Source organism: Taudactylus pleione, unplaced genomic scaffold (genome assembly GCF_031769625.1).
Source record: "Taudactylus pleione unplaced genomic scaffold, aTauple2 ptg000136l, whole genome shotgun sequence".
NCBI lineage: Eukaryota > Metazoa > Chordata > Amphibia > Anura > Myobatrachidae > Taudactylus > Taudactylus pleione.
This window is the reverse complement of record NW_028284538.1, coordinates 2,872,870-2,895,680: the sequence shown is the minus strand read 5'-3', so window position 1 is coordinate 2,895,680 and position 22,811 is coordinate 2,872,870. Positions and strand designations below refer to the sequence as shown.

The 22,811-nt window shown below is 39.5% G+C and overlaps 1 protein-coding gene across 1 annotated transcript; it reads left to right on the top strand.

Moving 5' to 3' along the window:
• The first annotated feature begins 219 nt into the window (after window positions 1-219).
• On the top strand, window positions 220-22,145 carry TMX2 (thioredoxin related transmembrane protein 2). The gene is made up of 8 exons (XM_088473499.1): window positions 220-465; window positions 5,023-5,083; window positions 6,706-6,819; window positions 9,849-9,925; window positions 11,323-11,429; window positions 11,516-11,581; window positions 11,691-11,820; window positions 20,798-22,145. Exons 1-8 carry the CDS (start codon window positions 277-279, stop codon window positions 20,927-20,929), a joined length of 876 nt encoding a protein of 291 aa, XP_088329625.1. The 5' UTR covers window positions 220-276; the 3' UTR covers window positions 20,930-22,145.
• Window positions 22,146-22,811: the final 666 nt, after the last annotated feature.

The window sequence follows — 22,811 nt, the reverse complement described above, 5'->3', positions numbered from 1 at the left end:
GAGCATGCAGGCAGACTAACCAATCAGAAGCCGAGTCTGCATTCCCCCTAGTGATCAGGCCCACTCCAGGCTGTGAGCCAGGTCCTATTCCAGAGCTGCTGCCTGCGCTGCGGCCCGTGATTGGCCGATTCCTGTTTGACGACACTATCTGGGGGTCGGGTTTTGCCTTGTGGTGAATACGATTGGCCAGCGTTATAGACACTGCGCTATGATTGGCCAGTGTGGTGTCAGTGACAGTGCAGGCAGCCGCAATAGAGCAGCAGCTAATCGGTCATCATGGCGGTGATCGCTCCGCTCCTTGCCCTCGTATACGCGGCGCCCGGGCTGTGGCGCTGGGTGTCGCAGCCGTACTACCTGCTGTCAGCCCTGCTCTCCATCTCCTTCGTCCTCATCAGGAAAGTGCCGCCCGTGTGCACCGCGCTGCCGACCCAGCGGGAGGACGGCAACCCCTGTGACTTTGACTGGGTGAGCAGCAGCATGCCTCCTCCGGTGCTCAAGGGCATATGCACCAAGATCCCTAACCACTGTGCATTGTGCATGGGTTATATGGATGTAGATGTACACACACACAGACACTACACAAACACACACTATATATATATATATATATATATATATAATGTGTGTGTATATGTATATGTATATATATATATATATATTATAATGTGCCACACACATGCATCAGTTATCGCTGGAGCAGCAGCCCCGGCCATTTCCCTGTGTTGTCTCAATCTGTGCTGCAGACAGCAGGTGCCTGAATGGGGATATCCCAAAATAGCAGCTGTGCAAGTCTCCTGTGGAGGCACATGGATTTGTACCCATGGTGTGTACATAACCATAAAACTGAGGGTATTGCCGTTAATTGCTCGGTCCTGTATATGCCTATTATTACGCGCTAATTATTATCATGTTTCTTACAAAAAAAATAAGAACTTGGCGCATGAGTGTGGAGAGAGAGAGGGCAGTGGTGGGCCAAGCACAGGTTTTAAAATGCACATTGCTGAGATCTGCAGGGATGATCTCTGCCCGTGTTGCCCTCAACAGAAGAGCCCTTCAAAAATGCCGGCGTTGCGTTTGCCTTGGAAATGTACAAGTGCAAACAGTATGTACGGCTGTGCGCTTGCGTGTGCGTCCGATAAGCATTTGTCATGGTGGTTGACACGCGCTGGATGTGATTTGAAAATGCAATCAGAGCATAAGAGCTTTACCAGTAATTTTTGTAGTGTGTGTGGGGAAATGAATGGGGATCATTAATAAATCATTTGAAGGATGGGTAACAAGACGTTTCATTCATTGGAATGGGTCATTTCGTTCAAATGGGATGTTGCGCACAACCCCATTGAAATGTATGGTTCATTGATGTGGATGGGGAAAAATGCAGCACAACACAATACACTAACTTCTGGCCTGATTGCCATGGAGAGGTGTCTGCATCAGGGCAGATTTTAGTTAACTCTTTCCGCCCAGATTGGGTACGTACTTATTGAGATTTGTCACCTTGCATCCCCCTGTATGGCAAGATACGGTAGCCATACTATGGTGATCAGCTCTCTGCAGTCCTTATATTAGGACTTTGCCCAAAGTTAACCCTCATCAGTCTTTTTCTATGTAGCACTGTTGCTGGACTTGTTATCTCTTTCACTGCAGCATGGCCTGTCAAAGTATGTCCCATCCAGATTTAGGCTAGCAGCAGATGGAACTCCTTGGGAGGGCTGCAGGTCAGCACGATCACTCTATGGCCTAATGTGGTAGTATCTCCTTTATGTTTGTGAATCTAGTGGTGCCTAACAAACCATCTGGAAACTTTTTAACAACCTTGTAACTGTAACATTAAATCACATACTCAACATCATACAAATACAGATGTCCTCATAGACCTATGGGTCTAGTTACTAAGCAGTGTTAGGAGACAGAGTGAAAAGTGATAAGGTACCAGCCAATCAGCTCCCAACTGTCATCTCACAGGCTGTGTTTGAAAAAATGACAGTTGGGAGCTGATTGGCTGGCACCTTATCACAGACATCACTTTTCACTCTGTCTCCTAACACTGCTTAGTAAATAGACCCCTAAGTCTCAATGCCATGCTACTGAGCGCTATAGTGTAGCAACTTTTTATTTGCATCGCATACGTAGCAAAACAACACAGTGTACTAGAGACGCTGGGCTGCGACTTTATCCGCACAGGATTTAGTTTTAAACATGTACAAAGTCGCAGATTAAGCACAACAGCACTTGGTGTGAGAAAAAGCTGCACCATAGCACTTTGTATCTGAATCAGTAGACATTCTACCATAGATGTACAAATTAACACATCAAATTGTTCAGTGCATTTTAGCTATGTAGTTTTGTTGCAACTGCTGCCATGTTGTACATTGGCTCCCTAACAAGTACTGACAAGAATAGCCTGGTACTGGTGTCTCCCTCATGTCAAAAATATAGAATTGACTTGTCTACAAGGGTATCCCTACACCTCCTATCTGAGGTAGCAAGAGATATGATGCCCTCCTAACATATAAACGAAGTGGCAAGTTTGGCATAGTTCCCTGGTGCTGAAAAGGCTTAATAACTCTATTTGTAGTATATATCACATGGTAGTATATATCACATGGTAGTATATATATTTGTAGTGTATATCACATGGTTCTGTCTTTTGTAAGTCAGAATTTCTAAACTGCTGAAATTCGTTATGTTTGTTTTTTCCTTATATTTTTCTTTATACTTTGCTGATAACATCAGACTGTATGTACAGGTATTTAATCCATTCCATTGCAGGTGCCACTGAGTGGTAATGTTTGTGTCAGCTCTGCTTGGCATCTGCTATGGGCAGATTTAAACATCATTGCATAACTGTGGGAGGAGAGCAGAAAGATGGGCACTGCTTTTACCAGCATAAGGTGATGACAGAGTGGGCCGCCAGTGGAATTGGGGGTCTCCCCCATGGCAGAGTACTGCTGCCAAGGGTGAGGGTTTGTGTGGGCTATTTTATGATGCTGGCTGGGGGGGGGGGGGGGTGGTGTTATGTGGTATTTCTAAGTGTACGTAATTGCATATAGAGGGATTTTATTGTCAAACATGATTATAATAGCCCTTTTACATGAAGAGATACTGCTGGGTTACAGCAACAAACCTAGCATATAAGCCTAGCTAAAAGAAGCTACTGTATATTTACCGTCCCCTGTTGGTGCTGCTGAACTACGATCTTCTGCTTTAACAGTGAAGTAAGGATGAAGTCTGTTTCGCCGATTTTGGCAGGCTCAAAAAGTCTACTGGGGCTTGCATGATCACGGTAACCAAGATAATCCTCCAATGAGCACAACAGGATCCATAATCCCTAGTCATGACTGTCCAGGCAATAGAGAGCATGCTGCTGGGGCAATGCCATCTTTTGTCTCCATACCCAGTTGTGTGGCTTCAGAAAGACAATCCTTCGCTAACATGCCTGCCTTGGTTTGGTGCCAGCTTATTGAAGGGGCTCCTCCTGAGTCCCTTCACAGACCTCAGGTAACAGCAGGACACCCTGTTGCAAGCTGCTCTGGGAAATCTAGCTGGACGGTGACCTCTGCTTAACTGACAAAGAGTCATAAATCACATTTACCCCCTGAGCAATGTTATCATTGTCCAGTCTTGCCATGTGTAGTTTCTTATGACTGACTCGCGCAACATGTTTGACCACTAGCACATAAAGTCCAGCAAAGTCTGTGTCAGTGAGTGGCACGACTTATTGGGGTTCTTCCAGTCAGCTGGGTGCCCAGGGGACCATGAGTGATATCTGCCTTAGAAAACATAATAGACTACCTAGTGGTACAGAGATTGTGAAAACAAACTCTTAAACTTCTATCACACAAACAGTACTGTGCAGACGTTTTAGGCAGGTGTGGAAAAAGTGCTGCAAAGTAAGAATGTTTTAAAAAATAGAAGTGTTAATAGTTTTTTTTTTTTTTTTTTTTTATAAACAAAATGCAAAGTGAATTAAGAGAAATCTAAATCAAATCAATATTTGCTGCGACCACCCTTTGCCTTCAAACCAGCATTCTTCTAGACACACTTGCGCACAGTTTTTGAAGGAACGCTGCAGGAAGGTTGTTTCAAACATCTTGGAGAACTAACCACAGATCTTCTGTGGATGTAGGCTTGCTCAAATTCTTCTGTCTCTTCATGTAATCTCAGACAGACTTGATGATGTTTAGATCAGGGCTCTGTGGGGGCCATATCATCACTTCTGTAAGTGCCTAAACCTAACTGTCCCTTCCGCAGCCTGACCTAAGCCACCAGTAAGTGCCTAACCTAACATGTCAACCTTTTGTACCTGTCGACATTGTGTCGACCAAGTAATTGTCGGCCTTTTGAATGGAACCCAAGCAACATGGAAGCCCATACGGGAGATACTGAGGGGAATTCGGCAATGGACTTTTATTGTTCATTCTAGCACCTGGGGTGCTCTTTCCGGCCTGGGTTGTCGCTGTCTGCTCTGGTGCTTCTAGCACACTCTGGCCTGTGTCTCAGCAGTTTGTGGCATCAGATGAGTGTGCTAGAAGCACCAGAGCAGAGTGGGACACTCCAGGCAGGAAAGAGGAACTGCACAGGGTGTGACAGGTGCAGGGTGCTAGAATGAACACTAGTCTTTCATTTACAAAGTGTCAGGAAATCTCATCTCTGCTAATCTTTTGGGAAAGCCTATAAGATAAGCGTGTCACTAATGTGAAACTGTACCAGTGCCAGCTCCCTGGTAGGTTGTGACATTGGGCAGGATGAATATCTGTCCTTCAGGGTAGTACTGTGCATTTCAGATTAGTTTGTCCATTCTAATATTGTTTGTTCTTGGTAAATATACAGTGATATCTTAAATGTGACTCCTGAATGTGTAATTAGTCCTGTGGTAGTGTGAGCTTAGGGGAGATATGGTGTCTGTAATGACATGGCAGAGAGCTTTTCCCTGACACTCACCGTCTTACATCTGTGTCTGTTTCAGCTAAGGATGATTTTCTTTCATGTTCTAAGAGTTCTATTTTTCCTCTACCACAGAGAGAAGTGGAGATATTGATGTTCCTCAGCGCTATCGTCATGATGAAGAACAGACGTAGTAGTAAGTGAATGTAATGTAAAAGCCAAGTCTTGTATTTGGTAAATTCATGCGTAAGCTTTAAATCCCACAGCATGGGGCTAGCGCTGAGGCGGATGGATCGCTGTTCACGGATGCAAATATCCAGGTTTAGCACATGCGCAGTAGCAAATTTACTTATGTCTGCGTATCTCCATCTGAGTGGGACAGATCTTTGCCAGTGAAATGGGCAGTGACTGTCCTGAGTCATTAGTAAGGAGAAGGGAGGCCTGTGACAGACTGATCCTCCTGCACCTAGCATGGGGCTGATAGTTGCGGCTGTAGACTGGAAAGCAGTGGGCTGTGCGGATTGAATCTGTACCAATGCTTTCATTAGCATGAGGTGGTACATCTGGCTGCCACAGCTTCACGTTACTTTGCTTCTAACGCAGAATTAGGCCATATAACTACAAATGTGGCACCAGAGCCCAATATATCATTTATTTACTAACAGTTACGTCTATAGCGCCAGCATATTCTTCTATGCTTTACAATTGGGAACAAAACAGTAAAACAATAAGATAATAGACAGAAAGGTTTAAGGACCTTGCTCACAAGCTTACAATCTAAAACGGGTGAAGAAAATTCCTACCTTTTATACTGGCCAATATAACCTGTTCTTTCAGCATCCAATTTGGTCACAACAGAGGTTATTGTACATGTAACACGTGATATAATCAAGGTAAATTGCATCCATATCTATGCTGACAAAATGCATATGTACAATGAGTTCTGGGAGTAGGTGATGAATCTGGCGTCCTGGCTGCGGAAGCCAATCCCGGCATATTTTTGTTATCCCGGGATTGAATTGTACAGATATCCTTCCATGCCCCCCCTTCCCCGCTTTCCTTCTCCCTCGTCCCCCCTGGTATCTCTCTACCACTGTCACAGCGGTGGTTTGAAGGGGATGCTCTTGTGTCCAGTCCTCTCCCAGGCTCCGCTGCAGTGAAAGAGCTGGAGCCCTGTGATGCGACTGCTCTCAGTCACTGATTGGCTGGGAGCACGCCGCACAGTTGTGATGTCACCGCACAGTGCATTCCCAGCCTATTGGTGACTGAGAGTAATTGCATCATGGGACTCCCATCAGCTGGAAGAGCCTGAGATGACCGGATAATGTGACTGGAACTGAGAATGTAAGTATAATCCCCATACTCCCGGCCCAATGCACAGTGTGGTTTGATTCCCGTAATACCCAGGATATAATGATCCCAGACATTTTTGGGACTCAAAAATGTCTGGGATCGGCTTCCCTAATCCTGGCTGATCTTAAGTGGGAAGCTGGTGGAAGGACAGACATGATTTTTATTTAAGTTGTAAATTTAATACACATGCTCTTTTCATGTTAGTGATATTTTATATTCTTTTTTTAAACCATAATATAAATCATGAAGCAGTGTTTAAACTGTGCGTTCATTTAGGAAGTTTGTATGAAACCTCTCATATGAGAAAACAAAGAAAATTATCCTTCTATAGCTAAAATTGTGTGTATGTTGCATATGATTGCTCCATTTGTAACGTCATTAAAGTCTATTGCAAAGCTGTGTTGGAGCATCTCTTGTATATTCTGTACACTAACTCCTTTCTCTATCCTGTTTTTGTGTATTCAGTTACAATTGAACAGCATGTTGGAAATATCTTCATGTTCAGTAAAGTTGCCAATATAATCTTGTTTTTCCGCTTGGACCTGCGTATGGGGCTTCTGTATGTCACTCTGTGCCTAGGTGAGTGCTGTACCATCCTCTCTGCCAATAGGCTTTTCTGTACAGAGCAGATGGAATGCAGGGTAACCCAGCCATCATTTTATGTTGGCCACTTGGTGCACCAATGCTTCACTCTAGAAGGCCACTAAATATAAAATTATACTTCCCTTGAAGTCCTCAAAAAACTTTAATTCCTCTTGCGTAATGGGGCATGTTACATTGCCTATACTGCAGGATAATGAGCAGGGCTTGTGTACAGTGTTGGAAAATAATGAGACAAGCAATTCAGCACTTTCTGATTCATCTGTATAATGAATGTCTGCTCTTCTTGCCCCTGCCAATCCAGTCTTTTCTCAGACTGGCAGCTTGTTGCCCACCAGTCACATGCTGCCAGTGGTTGCAGGCAGCAGCCAGCAGAGTGGAGTGATGGGGTGCACATACATAACTACAATTTTGTTGGGTATAACCTGTGATATTCTACGAGAATCGTCCCTTGAGGGGGGTAGTGACGCACGCAAAATTACAATGACTGATTTTAAGCATGGCATCTTGGAGCTAAAGTAATGAATGGGGACTTGGAAGTAGCAATTGTAGAGCATATAAAGGTTGTATGGAGGCAAATAAATGAATACATTACTATGTACCAAAAAAGGGGGAAGGAAAAGTAAAAGCTATTTTTGAGGGTGCGCACACTTTTATACAGTAAGCAATAAAGTCTACTATTTATTGAGTGTGTGTGTGTGTATATATATATATATATATATATATATATATATATATATAGATCACCCTCCTTCCCAAATAGTACTAACAAGAATACAAAGGCTTTACTGTAATTATCTTATCATATATAATAGAAACACATTATAAAAGTAAAGATTAATAAGATGTGAAAATAAAATAAACATTAAGTAAGGTAATAAACATTAGTTTTTAAATTCAATTTAATGCAAACTTAATATATTGTATATTTTATTGCTTACTGTATGTAATGGACACAGTTCCAAGATACTCTGACCGCTGTCTGTAACTTGGTCAAGATCAGCACTATTTTAAGCCTGTGTGATATGGGCCTAACATAGAGTTAATAAAAATAAGCAACCACATGGCCCAGTATCGCACAACTGGCACCAATTGAGATATATTTCAGGAGCGGCACACTCCAAATAGGAAGCCTTAAGTACTCCCTACCATGACAATTAAGACCCAGTTATTATTACCCAAATAATAACCTATAGTACATATATGTAGCATGGATTAGACCAATCCATAGGCTAAATGGGTCCGATAAGAAGCACAGACACTAATTTTATTAAATTAAGTTTAATATGAGAGAGATACTCATAATCCTTAAAGTATATACAGATACAATTAATAAGAAGGACATATAAAAATAGTCTTAGGCAAATAATTTTCTTATAAACAAAAAGGGTTCAAAATGAACAATCTCACTTACATGAATCTGTTTGGGGGGAGACGCAAGAAAATGTCAGATTGGCTTCCCAAGAGCTGTACCCGTTTCAGGACTATGGCAAATTAATTCCTGCCTGGGCTGTCACATAGCGCGCCCCCCCCCCCCCCATTCTTTCCTTGGCTTTCTGAGGTAATGCAAATTAGCCAAGATCCTTTGTCCACAGCATGCTGTCACTCAGAAATGGAGTGGTCTTTTGGTACAGCATTAATGTATGTGATGTTTCACAAATCTTCAAGGAATTTGGGAAGTAGATTAACGCCATGTGAACATTTTGACATATTGGTAACAAGAGTCTCCATACAAACCTTTATGACCTTCCCATACATCTGTTCTCTGATCTGAGCATCTCCCTCAATCTCCAAGCCAGGTCAGAGGAGAGAAACCATACATTTTAAAAGTGACCAAGTAAAATACACCTAAAACTTTGTTTACAGGTCGCCACTTTTGTAATTAAAAGAAATACAATTAATAAACACAAAGGGTTACATGTGATCGATCCATAACATAAGTAGGACACTGTATAATATTGTGTTCACCATCAAATAGCTTTTCCTTTTTTTTTTCCCCCTTTTTTGAGATATTGAACTGTCCTAATATTACTCATTAATTTTCTTACTCCATTACTATGTACCAGTAACTTAGTGATTGAGCTGAGCACTTAGAAGCCATCATACCCTAAGTGGGGGTGTCACATAGGTGCTTTGTAGTTAGGAATTGTTACATATGGCTTTAGCACTAATGTAGCATGGACACAGCACCGATTGCTGTGCGCCTGTAAGTAGAGTAGTAATACTGAGAACGTTGGAGCACATGTCACAATGGGCCTGATTCAGAATTGTACGATATTGCTCTCGCAGCTGCTAATTTATATGCTGCTGCTATGTGTAAATATGCAAATGTCGCAGCTGCCGGGAGATTGAGACGCCGACTAGCGACTCTGCAAATCCGACCTCTGTGTAAAATGTCCCAGCATCTGCATCCAAAGTCGCAGCATTGGTCACGGATCATTCGATTTTTGCCGTCCTGAGTGAGCTTATTGTTCCGCAAAATGGACGCGTGAATTGAGACGCCGGCGCCATATTCCTTGCGTACAGGATCACAGTCGCAGTATGTGACCCCAAAAAAAGGTCCCGATGCGTCTTCTTTCTGTGCCGCTTCTGTTACCTCCCCCCCAAATGTTCCCTGACTGTCAGTCACACTGCGAATAAATAGTTGCTGCCTGTGACTACGGTAATGGTCTACTAAAGACGCATTTGCAGTTTAATGATTATCGCTCGACTCCTTAACATCGGAATAGTGTACTACTCAGAATCAGGACCAAGGCCCTTTAATCCTGAGGTTTTTTTTCTTTTGGTGGGGTGGGGGAATCTATGCCGCCAATTTTACAATATTTGATTGATCAGTCAGTTGTGACCTTGGCCTTTCCCTGGCAATTGTGGCTCTACACTAGATTATAATGTGATTTCTCTCACTCATTGTCTGATAAACAAATGATAGAATAGCCTCTTTTCTTTCATAGATATAATGTAGGAAATAAAATAACCGTTAATACTTATTTCATATTCCTTTCCTCCAGTCTTTCTCATGACATGTAAACCACCTCTGTATATGGGTCCTGAACATATCAAGTATTTCAGCGACAAAACAATAGAGGTAATTTGTTAACCTTTTTTTTTTCTCGTGGGTGAGGAAGGGGGGTTATGGTGGATGTTTGGTAAACTCATTGAGGGGGTTCAGTTCAGCGCAATGGAAGCAATGTGCCATACCAAAATGGCACATCGCGCCCCCTGGCATCGTATATTATTATTCTTTAGATTGCGCCACAAGGGGTCTGCAGTGCCTTACAAAGTACTTAAATAGATTCGGCAAAACAAGAAAAAAGTGCCGTACAGAACATCTCGGGACAAGTACATGGTTTATAAACTTTGCTGCATTAGTGGTCATAATACTGAAATAAGCGGCAGAAACCAAGGGTTAGGTGCAGTTGTACTCAGAATGAAGTATATGGTAGCACAAGTAAGGAAAGAAGAAGCATATGAGGGAAGAGTGCCCTGCTCGTGAGACCTTACATCCTAAAGCGGAGGGGCAGACAAATTGGGTGACACAGAGAGGAGAGGCTGTGAGCATGGGGCAGTGGGTTAGGATGACATCTGGAAGGCTTTGATGAAGAAGTGGGTCTTGAGGGGATGTAGTTATGAGACCGGCAGCCGCAATGCCGCTGGTCTAAATCTCGACAGGGGAAACCCACAAGGTACTCAAGATAGGCATCGAAATACTGATGTCTATCTTAATCCCAGCGCCGGAATCCAAAAGGAAGCCAATGTGAACTAGGTAAGTCCGGGGCGCCCTTAGTGTTAGCCGTGGGGAGAGTTAGGTTTACGTAGCATAGCGGGGTTAGGTTTTGGGGGGAGGTTAGCGTTAGGCACCCCCAGGGGGGAGAGTTAGGTTTAGGCACGAAGGGGGGAAGGTTAGGTGTAGGCCTTACGGGGAGGTAGGGTGTAGGGTGGGGAGGGTTATGGTTAGGCTACAAGAAGGGAGGGTTAGGGGGAGAAAGAGGGAGGGTAAGTATCCTTACCCGAACCCTGTTGGGATAACAACCATCAGGATGCCGCTGTCTGTATTTTGACAGGAAGCATTCCAGCACCCGGCATTACATACCCATTCCGTCTTGAGAGCCCTGTTAAAGCTTTGTATAGAGGAGAAGAATCGAAGATGTGTAATCCAGCATTTAAATGTTTGGATGTTTGTTGAACAGATGCTCCTAGTTTTTTAAGGTGGTGTTATTCGTTCTAGTAGATTCTATCATTCATTAAGGTAGTCTAAAAAGGATTACTTTCCAAAATCTTTTATTAATGAGCGATAATTCTCTCAAAATAAAACTGTGCATTTCCCAGTGACAAAGGTGGGTCTGACAAACTTAGGACATAGAACATTTTATCAGACAGAAGTACATGATATAAAGCTATGTAGTATATGTATCGCCTGTACTAGGTATAGTGAAGGTTCGGGTGCCTTTACCACCACTATCTCCTCTAACACACTTTCCTTAGGAAGAGATGCAGTCTGATCGGCGTGTCTCCTGGATTGTAGAGTTCTTCGCGAACTGGTCGTCTGAATGCCAGTCCTTTGCTCCCATCTATGCAGAGCTGTCTCTGAAGTGAGTGTTTTTTCCGTCTTCTCATTGTATCACTGAGGTATGTTCTCCAGTGCTGTATCATGTAATGCTGTGATCCTTACTTACAGGTACAGCTGTGCTGGGTTGAAGTTTGGTAAAGTTGATATCGGCCGATATCCTGATGTCAGTTCTAGGTGAGAAAATCTCCACTCGGAGTTGTCCTAGTTTGTTATCTGAATAACCTCCCATCTTGTCTGTCACTACTGCCCCTTTTATGGAAACCTCTAACTTTAACTTTTCTAGATACAATGTGAGTACATCACCCCTCTCCAAGCAGCTGCCCACACTCATCCTGTTCCAAGGTGGGAAGGAGATATTTCGTCGACCACAAGTAGATAAAAAGGGGCGCGCTGTGTCGTGGAGCTTCACTCAGGTAACACGACCTCCTTTTATATGATTTGCAACCAGAGAGTAACCATTCACTTGCTTCATTTTACCTGTAGCATCCTATAAATGCATATTGGCAGAACTGCCTGTATCCTGATAGAACAGAGGCCCTGATTCAGAGCCGGACGCTCTGACAGAGCACTCGCTCTGAATCAGGGTGTTTTTTTTTCTTGCGGCCGCTCGCATAGCTGTGGGTGACCACCCACAGCTATAGCTAGCGGCCATGATGATGGTCGCGATGGTCAAGACCATCGCGACTATCGGGCTTGCAACGAGACCCTTGTGGTAGGGTCTCATGGTGGCAAGCCCCAGAGAGATTTCGGCTCTAACAGAGCCGGAATCTCTCCACTGACATCATTCGTGATGTCAGTGGGGCCGCGCCCAAACGGGAGGCGTTCTCATGGGAACGGCTCCGTTTGGGCAGCCACCCAAACCCCCCCTCCCACCCGGCCCGCCATCACTCAACATCGACAGCTCATCCCCTTTGGTGCGAGACCCGGAGCAACGGATTGCCCGACGCTATACGGGTCTTGCGCATGCGCACGACAGAGCCGGCTCCGCCGTGCGCATGCGCTCTGGGCCACCATCGGCCCGGTTGAGAGCGCTCAGCGCTTGCGACCGGGTCTGAATCAGGCCCAGAGTCACTCTGTGGCCATACTATCAGAGGAGATTGTATATGCAAGAGAAAATTCTCAGTGTCCTTCAGTGGGAAACTGGTCTCGGACTAGAGGTGGGTCTATATTATGTACATTTTGGATGGACACTGCACAATTAAAGGTACAGTAACCCCCTTGTACGTTTGTCCTTTCTGTTTCTTTGCAATAGACTGTTTTATTGGAGCAGACAGCGCTTGTTTATACCCAAGTCTCAGTCATCGCTCCCTTCCTATACAATCCGTTACCCCTTCTGATTTCCTTCACTCGTCCTCACAATAAGGGCTTGGCGTGGGTTATAGCGAGCAGTGCTGACCACTGACCTGAGTATGCTGTCTGCTATACGTTATTACACACACACACTGATCCCTTATGCAAAGACTGCAGTAACTTATGGCTTGCAGCTTGCTCAGTATCTTTCCAGAGTTGCTTGCTAAAAGTTACACATGGTTGGTGTCTCCCACTGACCATAGTATTGCTTACCAAACCATGATCAGCGAGTTCTGCTGCCGCATCAGTGGTGTTTAGGATAGGAATGTTAATGGCCCTGAGCTTTGGGTATAGGCTAGTTGTTTGCCCCTCAAAAAAACATGAAAGTTTGTTGTTTTTATTTTTAAACATATGTCAATGTAGATAGACCGTGATGGGCAACAGGAGTCCTGGGGCCATATATTGCATTCATTTGCAAGCCTCAGCTCCTCCTGGTTTTTGTCATATTTGTTTGCGATCACTTATACTGTAATGCTTGCTTGCTTAAAAGGCCTGCTGATATGTTATTACAGATACATGTATCTTTCATTGATTAAATGTATTAATTCATCATGCTCCTTAGATAGTATTTTGCCGCCCTTTTGAAGGTTAGAGTGCTGCCCATTGCAAATAAAAACGAATATTTACACTGTCCTACACCCAATCGCTCACCAGGCTGTTAGTCATGTGACTGGGAAGATCATATTAGAAGCCCTTGCAGCTGCAGCTAGCAACAAGACTCCTATACTGGCTAGCTGCACCATTGAAAACAACAAGGATAATACAAAGTTGGTAGCAAACTAGTCACATACGCAGAGCTGTATTGTTGAGGGTTACAATCCTCCACATATGTGTCTAGTTTATGACAGGTCATTATCATCAGCGTGTATTGCATCTGATATTATGTAGCAGGTAGAAAAGATACGCCTCCTAACAGGCACATATGTGCATAACTGCTGGTCTACACGAGCCTCAAAGCTAAATAAAAGAAATGGCTCCTGTAAGTGAATTGTAGAACTGAGAGTACAGTAGGAGCTTAGCATCACCACATGTAAGCCTCCAACTGAGCAATTCAAGATCGTTATTAGAGTTCATGTCACCTCACAGTATGGCGTAGTTAGTTGTGTAGACGTTAATGGTTATATAGAATAAGGAAAAAGAAAGAAGAAGAAATATCTGCACTCTGATTTTATTAGAATGTTAAGCCCCTATATTATCAAAATTAAATACTTAATAAGTGATGGGGGTGCAGCCCTAATCAACCAGGTTACATTGTATAATTGCGGGAGAAGGAAAAGGGGTTGTTGGACGGGCGCACAAAGAAGAAAGTAATAAATAAAATTTTACTTTTATTAATTATTGATTTAAGATATATCCCAATTTATTGGGAAATATACAGTGAAATATAAGGATTAAAACTGTTATTTAGACAAAACAAACATGTATCATAAAATGGTAGGTCCACTAATGAATTAATTGATAATATGGGGTGGTTGTATACCTCTTGGAATTGGAAATATATTTATTAATAAATGTTGGAAATATTCAGGCAAAAAATGCAATATTATTATATTGATATTAATTGATCAACTATTACTAACTAGTATTGCCTGATTGTATTAATGATGTACTTATAATTCCAATCCACTATAGTTAGTCATTAATACAATCAGGCAATACTAGTTAGTAATAGTTGATCAATTAATATCAATATAATAATATTGCATTTTTTGCCTGAATATTTCCAACATTTATTAATAAATATATTTCCAATTCCAAGAGGTATACAACCACCCCATATTATCAATTAATTCATTAGTGGACCTACCATTTTATGATACATGTTTGTTTTGTCTAAATAAAAGTTTTAATCCTTATATTTCACTGTATATTTCCCAATAAATTGGGATATATTTTAAATCAATAATTAATAAAAGTTAAATTTTATTTATTACTTTCTTCTTTGTACGCCCATCCAACAACCCCTTTTCCTTCTCCCGCAATTATACAATGTAACCTGGTTGATTTAGGGCTGCACCCCCATCACTTATTAAGTATTTAATTTTGATAATATAGGGGCTTAACATTCTAATAAAATCAGTGTGCAGATATTTCTTCTTCTTTCTTTTTCCTTATTCTATATAAACGTTATTGAAGCTGATTTTCAGCATTCTTCGTATCTAGCACATTATATATATATATATATATATATATATATATATATATATATATATATATTTACTTAAGATCAATACTATATAATTAACATTTTATTTTTATGTGAAAGAAACCCTCCTTTTTTTGTTACGGACTCAGCAAAATGTCACACTTTAATCTTACCAAGGATTTGGAGATAAGGAGAGAGAAATTTAAAAATGATATGGAAACACTTTTTGGTGATAATACAGAACGACAAGACAGTACCTATTTTAATTGGACAGATGATCTATATACACTTAAATCAGCACTAATGAAACAAAGCAAGACTTGCTGGAATAAAACTACTTTTGATAGTTATTTGAAAAATAATCTTATTCCCAGAGGCCTTAGACCAAAACTGTTCCCTGCATATGAGCTAGCCAATGATGATTTGAGAAAAGAGTGGGAAATGATATTAACTCAATGTTCAAGAGAGCTAATCAAGGTACTTATTAAACATGATGAAATTGTGCTGACACAGCTTGCACAAGAGATTTCGAGATTAGGTGAGAAACTTAAGAATTTTGAATCATTAGAGCAATTCCAACAACGATATGAAAAATATAAGAAAGAAATAGAGGAATATGAGAATGATATCATTGAAAGGAAAAGACGTAAGTTTCAAAGGGATAAAACAGATTATTCCCTTAATAGGGTTTTTAAATGGAATATTCCCTCACAAAGAATGAAAAATACATATTCCTCTAATTACTCCACATCTGAAGTTGACTCGTCAGATGGTGAGAATATCAATAATATGACTCTTAACAAAACCTATAAAAGGGATTTTTTAGGCAAACATCCAAGAGAAATGAGGGACGATCCAGGACAAAGTGGAGGAAGATCAGGAGGGGTCAGGGGAGGAAGAAGGAAAAGAGAAAATTTAGATTGGAAGGAGGAACCAAGAGAAAGGAGGAACAGGAAATACTTTTAGTGGAGCCTTCAGTGGAAGTAATCCACGGAGACTCTTTAAGAATCATTAATTTAACCGATAAAATCCTGACGCAGAACAAAAACAAATTTTGAGTAAAGGACTTTCCTTTTCCCCTGCCCAGAATCTGGATAGATTCGAATTAGAAAAAGATCTTCATCTATTCACAAGGAAAATATTATTAAAGAAATTTTTCTTGAACCACACCCCTTCTAAGGATCTACCCAACTTTTCTGACTCTTATGAATCAATTTTTGACTCTGAAGATCTGGCTACCTTACAGATATTGGAAGATCTGGAACATGAAGGAATTCAACCAACTCGTGTGTCCAAACCTTACGATCAGAATAAAATCAAAAAGAAATCTATATTTTTTCCGGACAATAAAATCTGTCCTCCAGTACAAGTCTATCAGGACTTAGTATCTAAAGACTAGGATCAACTTTGTCTACATGGTAAAATTTATCCCGACAACATTAGTGCAGGTGAGAGATTAGCTTTACGTGAGATCTCAAAATGGCAAGAAGTGATAATTAAACCCTCAGATAAAGGGGGAAATGTAGTACTTTGGCCCAGGGACATGTACCTGGATGAACTTGAGAAACAACTCAGTGATACATTATGTTATAGAAAATTAATATTCAATCCCACACAAAACTATCTCAAACAATACAATACAATACAATGATTCAAACTGCATTTCAGAATGGTATAATCAACAAACAGGATTTGACATTTCTGAGAATTGAGAAACCCAGGGTTCCAACCCTATACCTTCTCCCCAAGGTTCATAAAAACAACCACCGGGAAGACCCATTGTCTCAGGCATAGGGAGTTTGACAGAGAAGGCAAGCATATATGTAGATCAATTTCTACATAAACATGTTACAGCATTGCCTTCATATACCCGTGACACTATGGACGTCTTAACCAAACTCCAGAATTTGAATGTTAATCCAGGTGTATGGCTTGTATCCTGTGACGTTGAAAGCCTATACACAAGTATCAATCATGATAGAGGTATAGAGGCAACAAAATATTTTCTCAATATGGAAGTTCAGTGTGAGCATAACAACTTTCTGATCCAATTATTGGAATTTATCCTGACGAAAAATTATTTCACTTGCAATGAATCCCACTACCTCCAGGTGAGAGGGACGGCTATGGGGACAGCTTGTGCCCCCACCTATGCTAACCTCTACCTGGGGTGGTGGGAGAAGGAATTTGTGTTTCATGAATCGATGGAATTGTATACGGATAATATTTTATTGTATTTCCGATACATAGATGATATTTTGATCCTCTGGGAAGGAACATTGGAGGACATCAATAAATTTGTATCTATTCTTAACAACAATGATCTCAATTTGAGATTAACTCATGAGACCAGTCAGAAATCAATTAATTTCTTGGATTTGATGATCAGTATTGATGAAGAAGGTATTGTAACAGATATATATAGGAAACCAACATCTACAAACAGTATTCTCCATTCATGTAGTTCGCACCTTCCGGCAACTATCAAATCAATACCAAAGGGTGAACTCTTACGAACTAAGAGGAATTGTTCTGACCCAGAAACCTTTAACATGAGACAAAGAGAACTTAGTAAGAGATTTCTTAACAGAGGATACAGTCATAACCTTGTAAAAAAATTGATTTGGGAAGTAGAGACATACCCTAGGGATTCTCTTCTCAAACCAAAGCTAAGATGTAATAAAGAAGAACCAATAAGGTTTGTTGGCACTTTTAATACCAACTGGAGAAATATTAACCATATTCTCCAGAAACACTGGCCAGTTCTGCAAACGGATCATGACTTGAAGGGAATTTTACCCGCTAGCGTTCAAACAAGTTGGAGGAGGTCTCGTAATATTAAAGACCTTTTAGTGCATAGTCATCTATCCAAAATACCAAAAAATAGTATCAATAAGAAGGGATTTTCATGCTGTGGACGTTGTAAGGCGTGCAAGTACATGGTTCCAAAACAGTGTTTCTTTGACAAATTCAATTACAAATGGGTTATATCTTCTTGTATAACCTGCACTACTGTAGGTGTTGTCTATTATATGGAATGTCCATGCCACAAGATCTATATTGGCAAAACATCTAGACCTTTTGAAGGTCAGAATATTAGAACATGTGGGTAATATTTGGAACGCAAATAAGGATCAAGCTAGATTCAAGACCTTAACATCTGTAGCCAAACATTTTCAAAAATTTCACAATAGTGATCCCATAGGACTGCAAGCCTATGGTATGAAACACATACAACTTGGAATAAGGGGAGGAGATTTAGACCGAGAATTATTGAAATGGGAAACCAAAATGATTTTTGTGATGAATAGTTTACATCCGGAAGGACTAAATGAAGCAAACAGTTATGCCCAATTTTTGTGATCCATTAAATTATAGGTATTACTTTTCAATAGACTATTATTTGCGTAATATTTATCACAATAGAAAATTATAACTAATTTTTATGTCACTTTATATTTATTATGAGTTTTCACAATTTAACTATTATGTGAAGATAGGTAGAGGATGTTAAATCCTTGTACACTTATGAATTATACTAATAGCACTTATTAATTCTACACTTTGTTAATAAATTTATCAATTTTTGAGGATATCAGTAATTTAATTTATTGGAGGAATTCCATCTCCGACACGTTAATAGCACTTAGGGAATTGTTTGTTTGCATCACTACACATTTTGCCACCCCCCCCCCTTTTTTCTTCACTAGTATTCACTTCATATTTAAAATTTTTTGCATATGTATTGAATTTTTTTTTGCACATGTCACTTCACATAATATATATATATATATATATATATATATATATATATATATATATATATATATGTAGTATATATACATATATATTAATTTTTTATAATTGATCAACTCTAATATTTATTAATCAAATTCACATTTTGGATGGGGTCTTATATAGATCAACATCAATATTCATAAATTTAACAATCACTATACGATAGGAGAATATGTGATTTCCTTGGTATAATATCTATTCAACTAATTTATTATTATAGTTCTTATTATTTCTTATTTATTTATTATTCTTTATTATTATTAATAATTACTTTTCCTTTTCCCCTCCCCTTTCTTCCTCCTTTTTTTTATTTTGGGATATGTATAAGGGATTTTTATTGTGTGTTATTTATTTAAACTAATGTTGAAAATTATTTATTATATAGATTTAATATTTAATTCTAATATTATCTCAATAGTTGGTCCACACTTATTTATTATTTGTTTTAGCACATTGTTTGAATGGAATTATAAATAATTCTCTATTTTTTTATATTTTTTATATATTTAACACCAATAAATGATCATCTTTCTTCTATTATTCTTTTATTATATGAACCTAGTGCCTGGATACACCTCCCTTATGATTGGACAGAGTTCTGATCGCATGATATAAACAAAACATATGGGTATACCTTCCCTTCTATTGGATGTAGTTCCGACCACATGACTATGTTTGGAGCTTATGACTATTAATCTAACAAGTTGGCTTTACACATATACATAGTACTTTACCACTTGATCTAGTATAGTAATCAAATGGAGGTATAAATAACTTTCTACTCTCTCTATATATATTCAATACCCAATGAATGATCACTATTTGTATACTATATGAATTTAATGAATGGACACACCTCCTTTATGATTGGACAGAGTTCCGATCACATGATATAAACAAAACAAATGGACACACCTCTCCTCTTATTGGATGCGGCTCCAACCACATGACTATGTTTGGGGCTTACGATTACCAGTCTAAACTACGTAGTAGGAGAATATACGATTCCGGATATAACTACTTTCTATTGGCTACCGGTCCCACGTGATATAGGACACTGATTTGATTGGAGTTCCGTTCTTGAATAAATATTTGACTGAGCCGAACAATCGGGTTCAGCCTTGAGAAAGCTGTTGTTAACACAGTGAAACGCGCGCGTCGGTGTCACTAGCAGCTCCACTATGATTATTGTTGGGCATTAGTACTTATATCATATTGTATTGGAATATGTTGCGTAGCGGCTCACACTGTGGAAAATATTATTTTGTGTGAAAAACTGGTTTAAATTGACACACAGTCATCCAGACTGCCATTTAAGAATCAAACCAAAATTTCACTGCTATCAGTATTACTGACAAACAGTGATTTATAGACACTACTGCCTTTTAGTAGCAATTAGTGTCTCACACTGTGGAACATACTATGTAATAGGGGATTTTTGTCTCAGACTATTATATAGTCAGTTGAACGTTATTTGTGAAATCATATTGTCAATGAGACATTAACAATTGTTGAATTATATCACATATAATATGAGACATATATATAAGGTTTATATTATTTTCTACAGTGATTCATGAATATTGCTGCTATTTAACAGCAACGGACTTAATTTCTGAAACCGCTACCTATACATAATAACTATAGTGGATTGGAATTATAAGTACATCATTAATACAATCAGGCAATACTAGTTAGTAATAGTTGATCAATTAACTTTAATATAATAATATTGCATTTTTTGCCTGAATATTTCCAACATTTATTAATAAATATATTTCCAATTCCAAGAGGTATACAACCACCCCATATTATCAATTAATTCATTAGTGGACCTACCATTTTATGATACATGTTTGTTTTGTCTAAATAAAAGTTTTAATCCTTATATTTCACTGTATATTTCCCAATAAATTGGGATATATTTTAAATCAATAATTAATAAAAGTTAAATTTTATTTATTACTTTCTTCTTTGTACGCCCATCCAACAACCCCTTTTCCTTCTCCCGCAATTTTAGACGTTAATGGTGCAAGATGCAATTTTGGACTGGATTAGTCTAACCTCTCCCTCTATTCTCTTGTGTTGTCTCGCAGGAGAATGTTATTAGAGAGTTTAATCTAAATGAACTGTATCAGAAAGCAAAGAAACTTTGGAAGAATCAAGACGACACAGAAGCAGAGGCTGAGAAGGACCAACTGCCAATAGAGAGCAAGAAGGACCAGTAACCCTGTTCATGATTCCCCTCCTCCCTGCTGTTATCTAAATCATGTACATAGAACACAGACTGACACTCCATTACAGTTTCACCTCACATCCTACTGTACGAATTGTCGCCATCGCTGACGCCTATGAATGCACCGGTCCCTCCTGCCATGGCTGTCGGCCGTACTATACTTCGTCTGCTAATTGTTAATATATTTCATCCTCGTTTTGCTGGCTGCTTTTAATATTTTAAAGGTACGGTGTAGAAGGATCTGCATCTATTTTGACAAGAAAGCCAGTGTTTCTGAAGTGTTAACAAGCTAGGATCTATGGATAATACTGGATATTGAGTTGCTGCAATTAACGGTTTCTCTGTACTGCAGCAGAGGTTTCTCCATGTGACCTAATACAGAATATTCTGCATCTTGTCACTGTCAATTGTATTGCAGAGCTATAAATCATAACTGAGCAATACTGGCTTTAACAAAGCTAATTTTTAGAGGTTCCCCTTCCACGTAATTTTTCTTTCATTTATTGCCACCATCGGATTATAGTTGATTAATGCCACTCTGTGAGTGCTGATAACAGGGCAGATGTTTTGTATAGAATAGGTTTAGTTGCAGATTTTGTTTGTGACAACGCAATTTATTTTTTCTTTTACCTTATTGGCTTGCGAATGATGAAACTTTAACTCCCTGGGGGTGCCCAATAACTTGATAGAAAGCCGGCTGCTGTTTGCTTGTACGCCACTTATTAGGGGGTTGTTGTAGCTGACTAATGTTACAATGGTGATACAATTTCATATTAAGCTGTAGAACAAATAATGGGACATTGTGGTTTTTTTCCCTATGTAATCTGAGTAAAATAGAGTCTGTCTGATTTTAATGTTATTAAAATAAAGTTTCGTCTGTCTTGTAAAAAGTGCATAAGATTCGGAGGGGTACATCAAGACTGCCATGTATTCGAAGCATCACAAACCTCATCTAGTCACTTCGACATAAAACATAAAACACAACTGGAAAATAGATTAATATAGTTTACTTTAATTTTTTTTTTAAATATATAATTATTTTTATTTAAAGCAGTAGGAGATAAAAACGTTATTGGAAGCTGCTATATGCTTATACACTGTTGCTATGGCTGAAATATATTGTATTTGAGTAACTACTACTGTAATAAAGTAACATATTTTCATAGACAGACAACACTTCTGTAAGATGCATTACATTTTAATGTTCATTTTCCGTACTGTATTTTTTTTTATTTAAGAAAATGTGCAGTTAAAGTGGAAAGAATAAATTGTGTATGATGATTAGGAGAGGCACTTTGCACGGTTGTGTGATATAGGGGCCCTTATGCAATCTGCATTGTGTGTGTGTGTATGTACTTCCTGTTCTTTTGGGTTTACTGCTACAGTCCCTAAACATAGCTAGCTTAAGTAGCATCAAACTAAACTAGCACTAGGTGTAAATTTACTTAGGTGCGGCAGATAAGAGGCTTTGACCGATTAGTTTTAAACCGCCAATAAGAATAAATGCTAAAGTAAGCCCGTTTAGCACTTTTATTTGCATTGCCGTTTTAAAACTATTGGTCAAAGCCATCGTTGATCTACAACTTTGTCCAACCGCACCTTAGTTAATCTAACCTCTAGGGACAGATTAGTTGAATAGTGGAGTTTTGAAGTTTTCATTGATCGGCGGCTTTTATCAATGTTTTTCAAACGGCATAAGTAATTAATTTTAAGTCTGGCTTGTTAAGGATTACTATTGCTGTTTGAAAATCTGATGTTATGTAAATCGTCCCCCTAGTGTTAATTTGTGTATAGAGAACTAGATTATAAACATTCCTGTGGGCAGTGCCTGATGTACTGTAAATAAACAGTTTGATTTTAAGGTGCTGCATAAT

Coding starts and splice junctions, on each gene's coding strand:
- TMX2 (XM_088473499.1), top strand. CDS start 277: ATGGCGGTGATCGCTCCGCTCCTTGCCCTCGTATACGCGGCGCCCGGG. Junction 466..5,022: donor ACCCCTGTGACTTTGACTGG/GTGAGCAGCAGC, acceptor CCTCTACCACAG/AGAGAAGTGGAGATATTGAT. Junction 6,820..9,848: donor GTATGTCACTCTGTGCCTAG/GTGAGTGCTGTA, acceptor CCTTTCCTCCAG/TCTTTCTCATGACATGTAAA.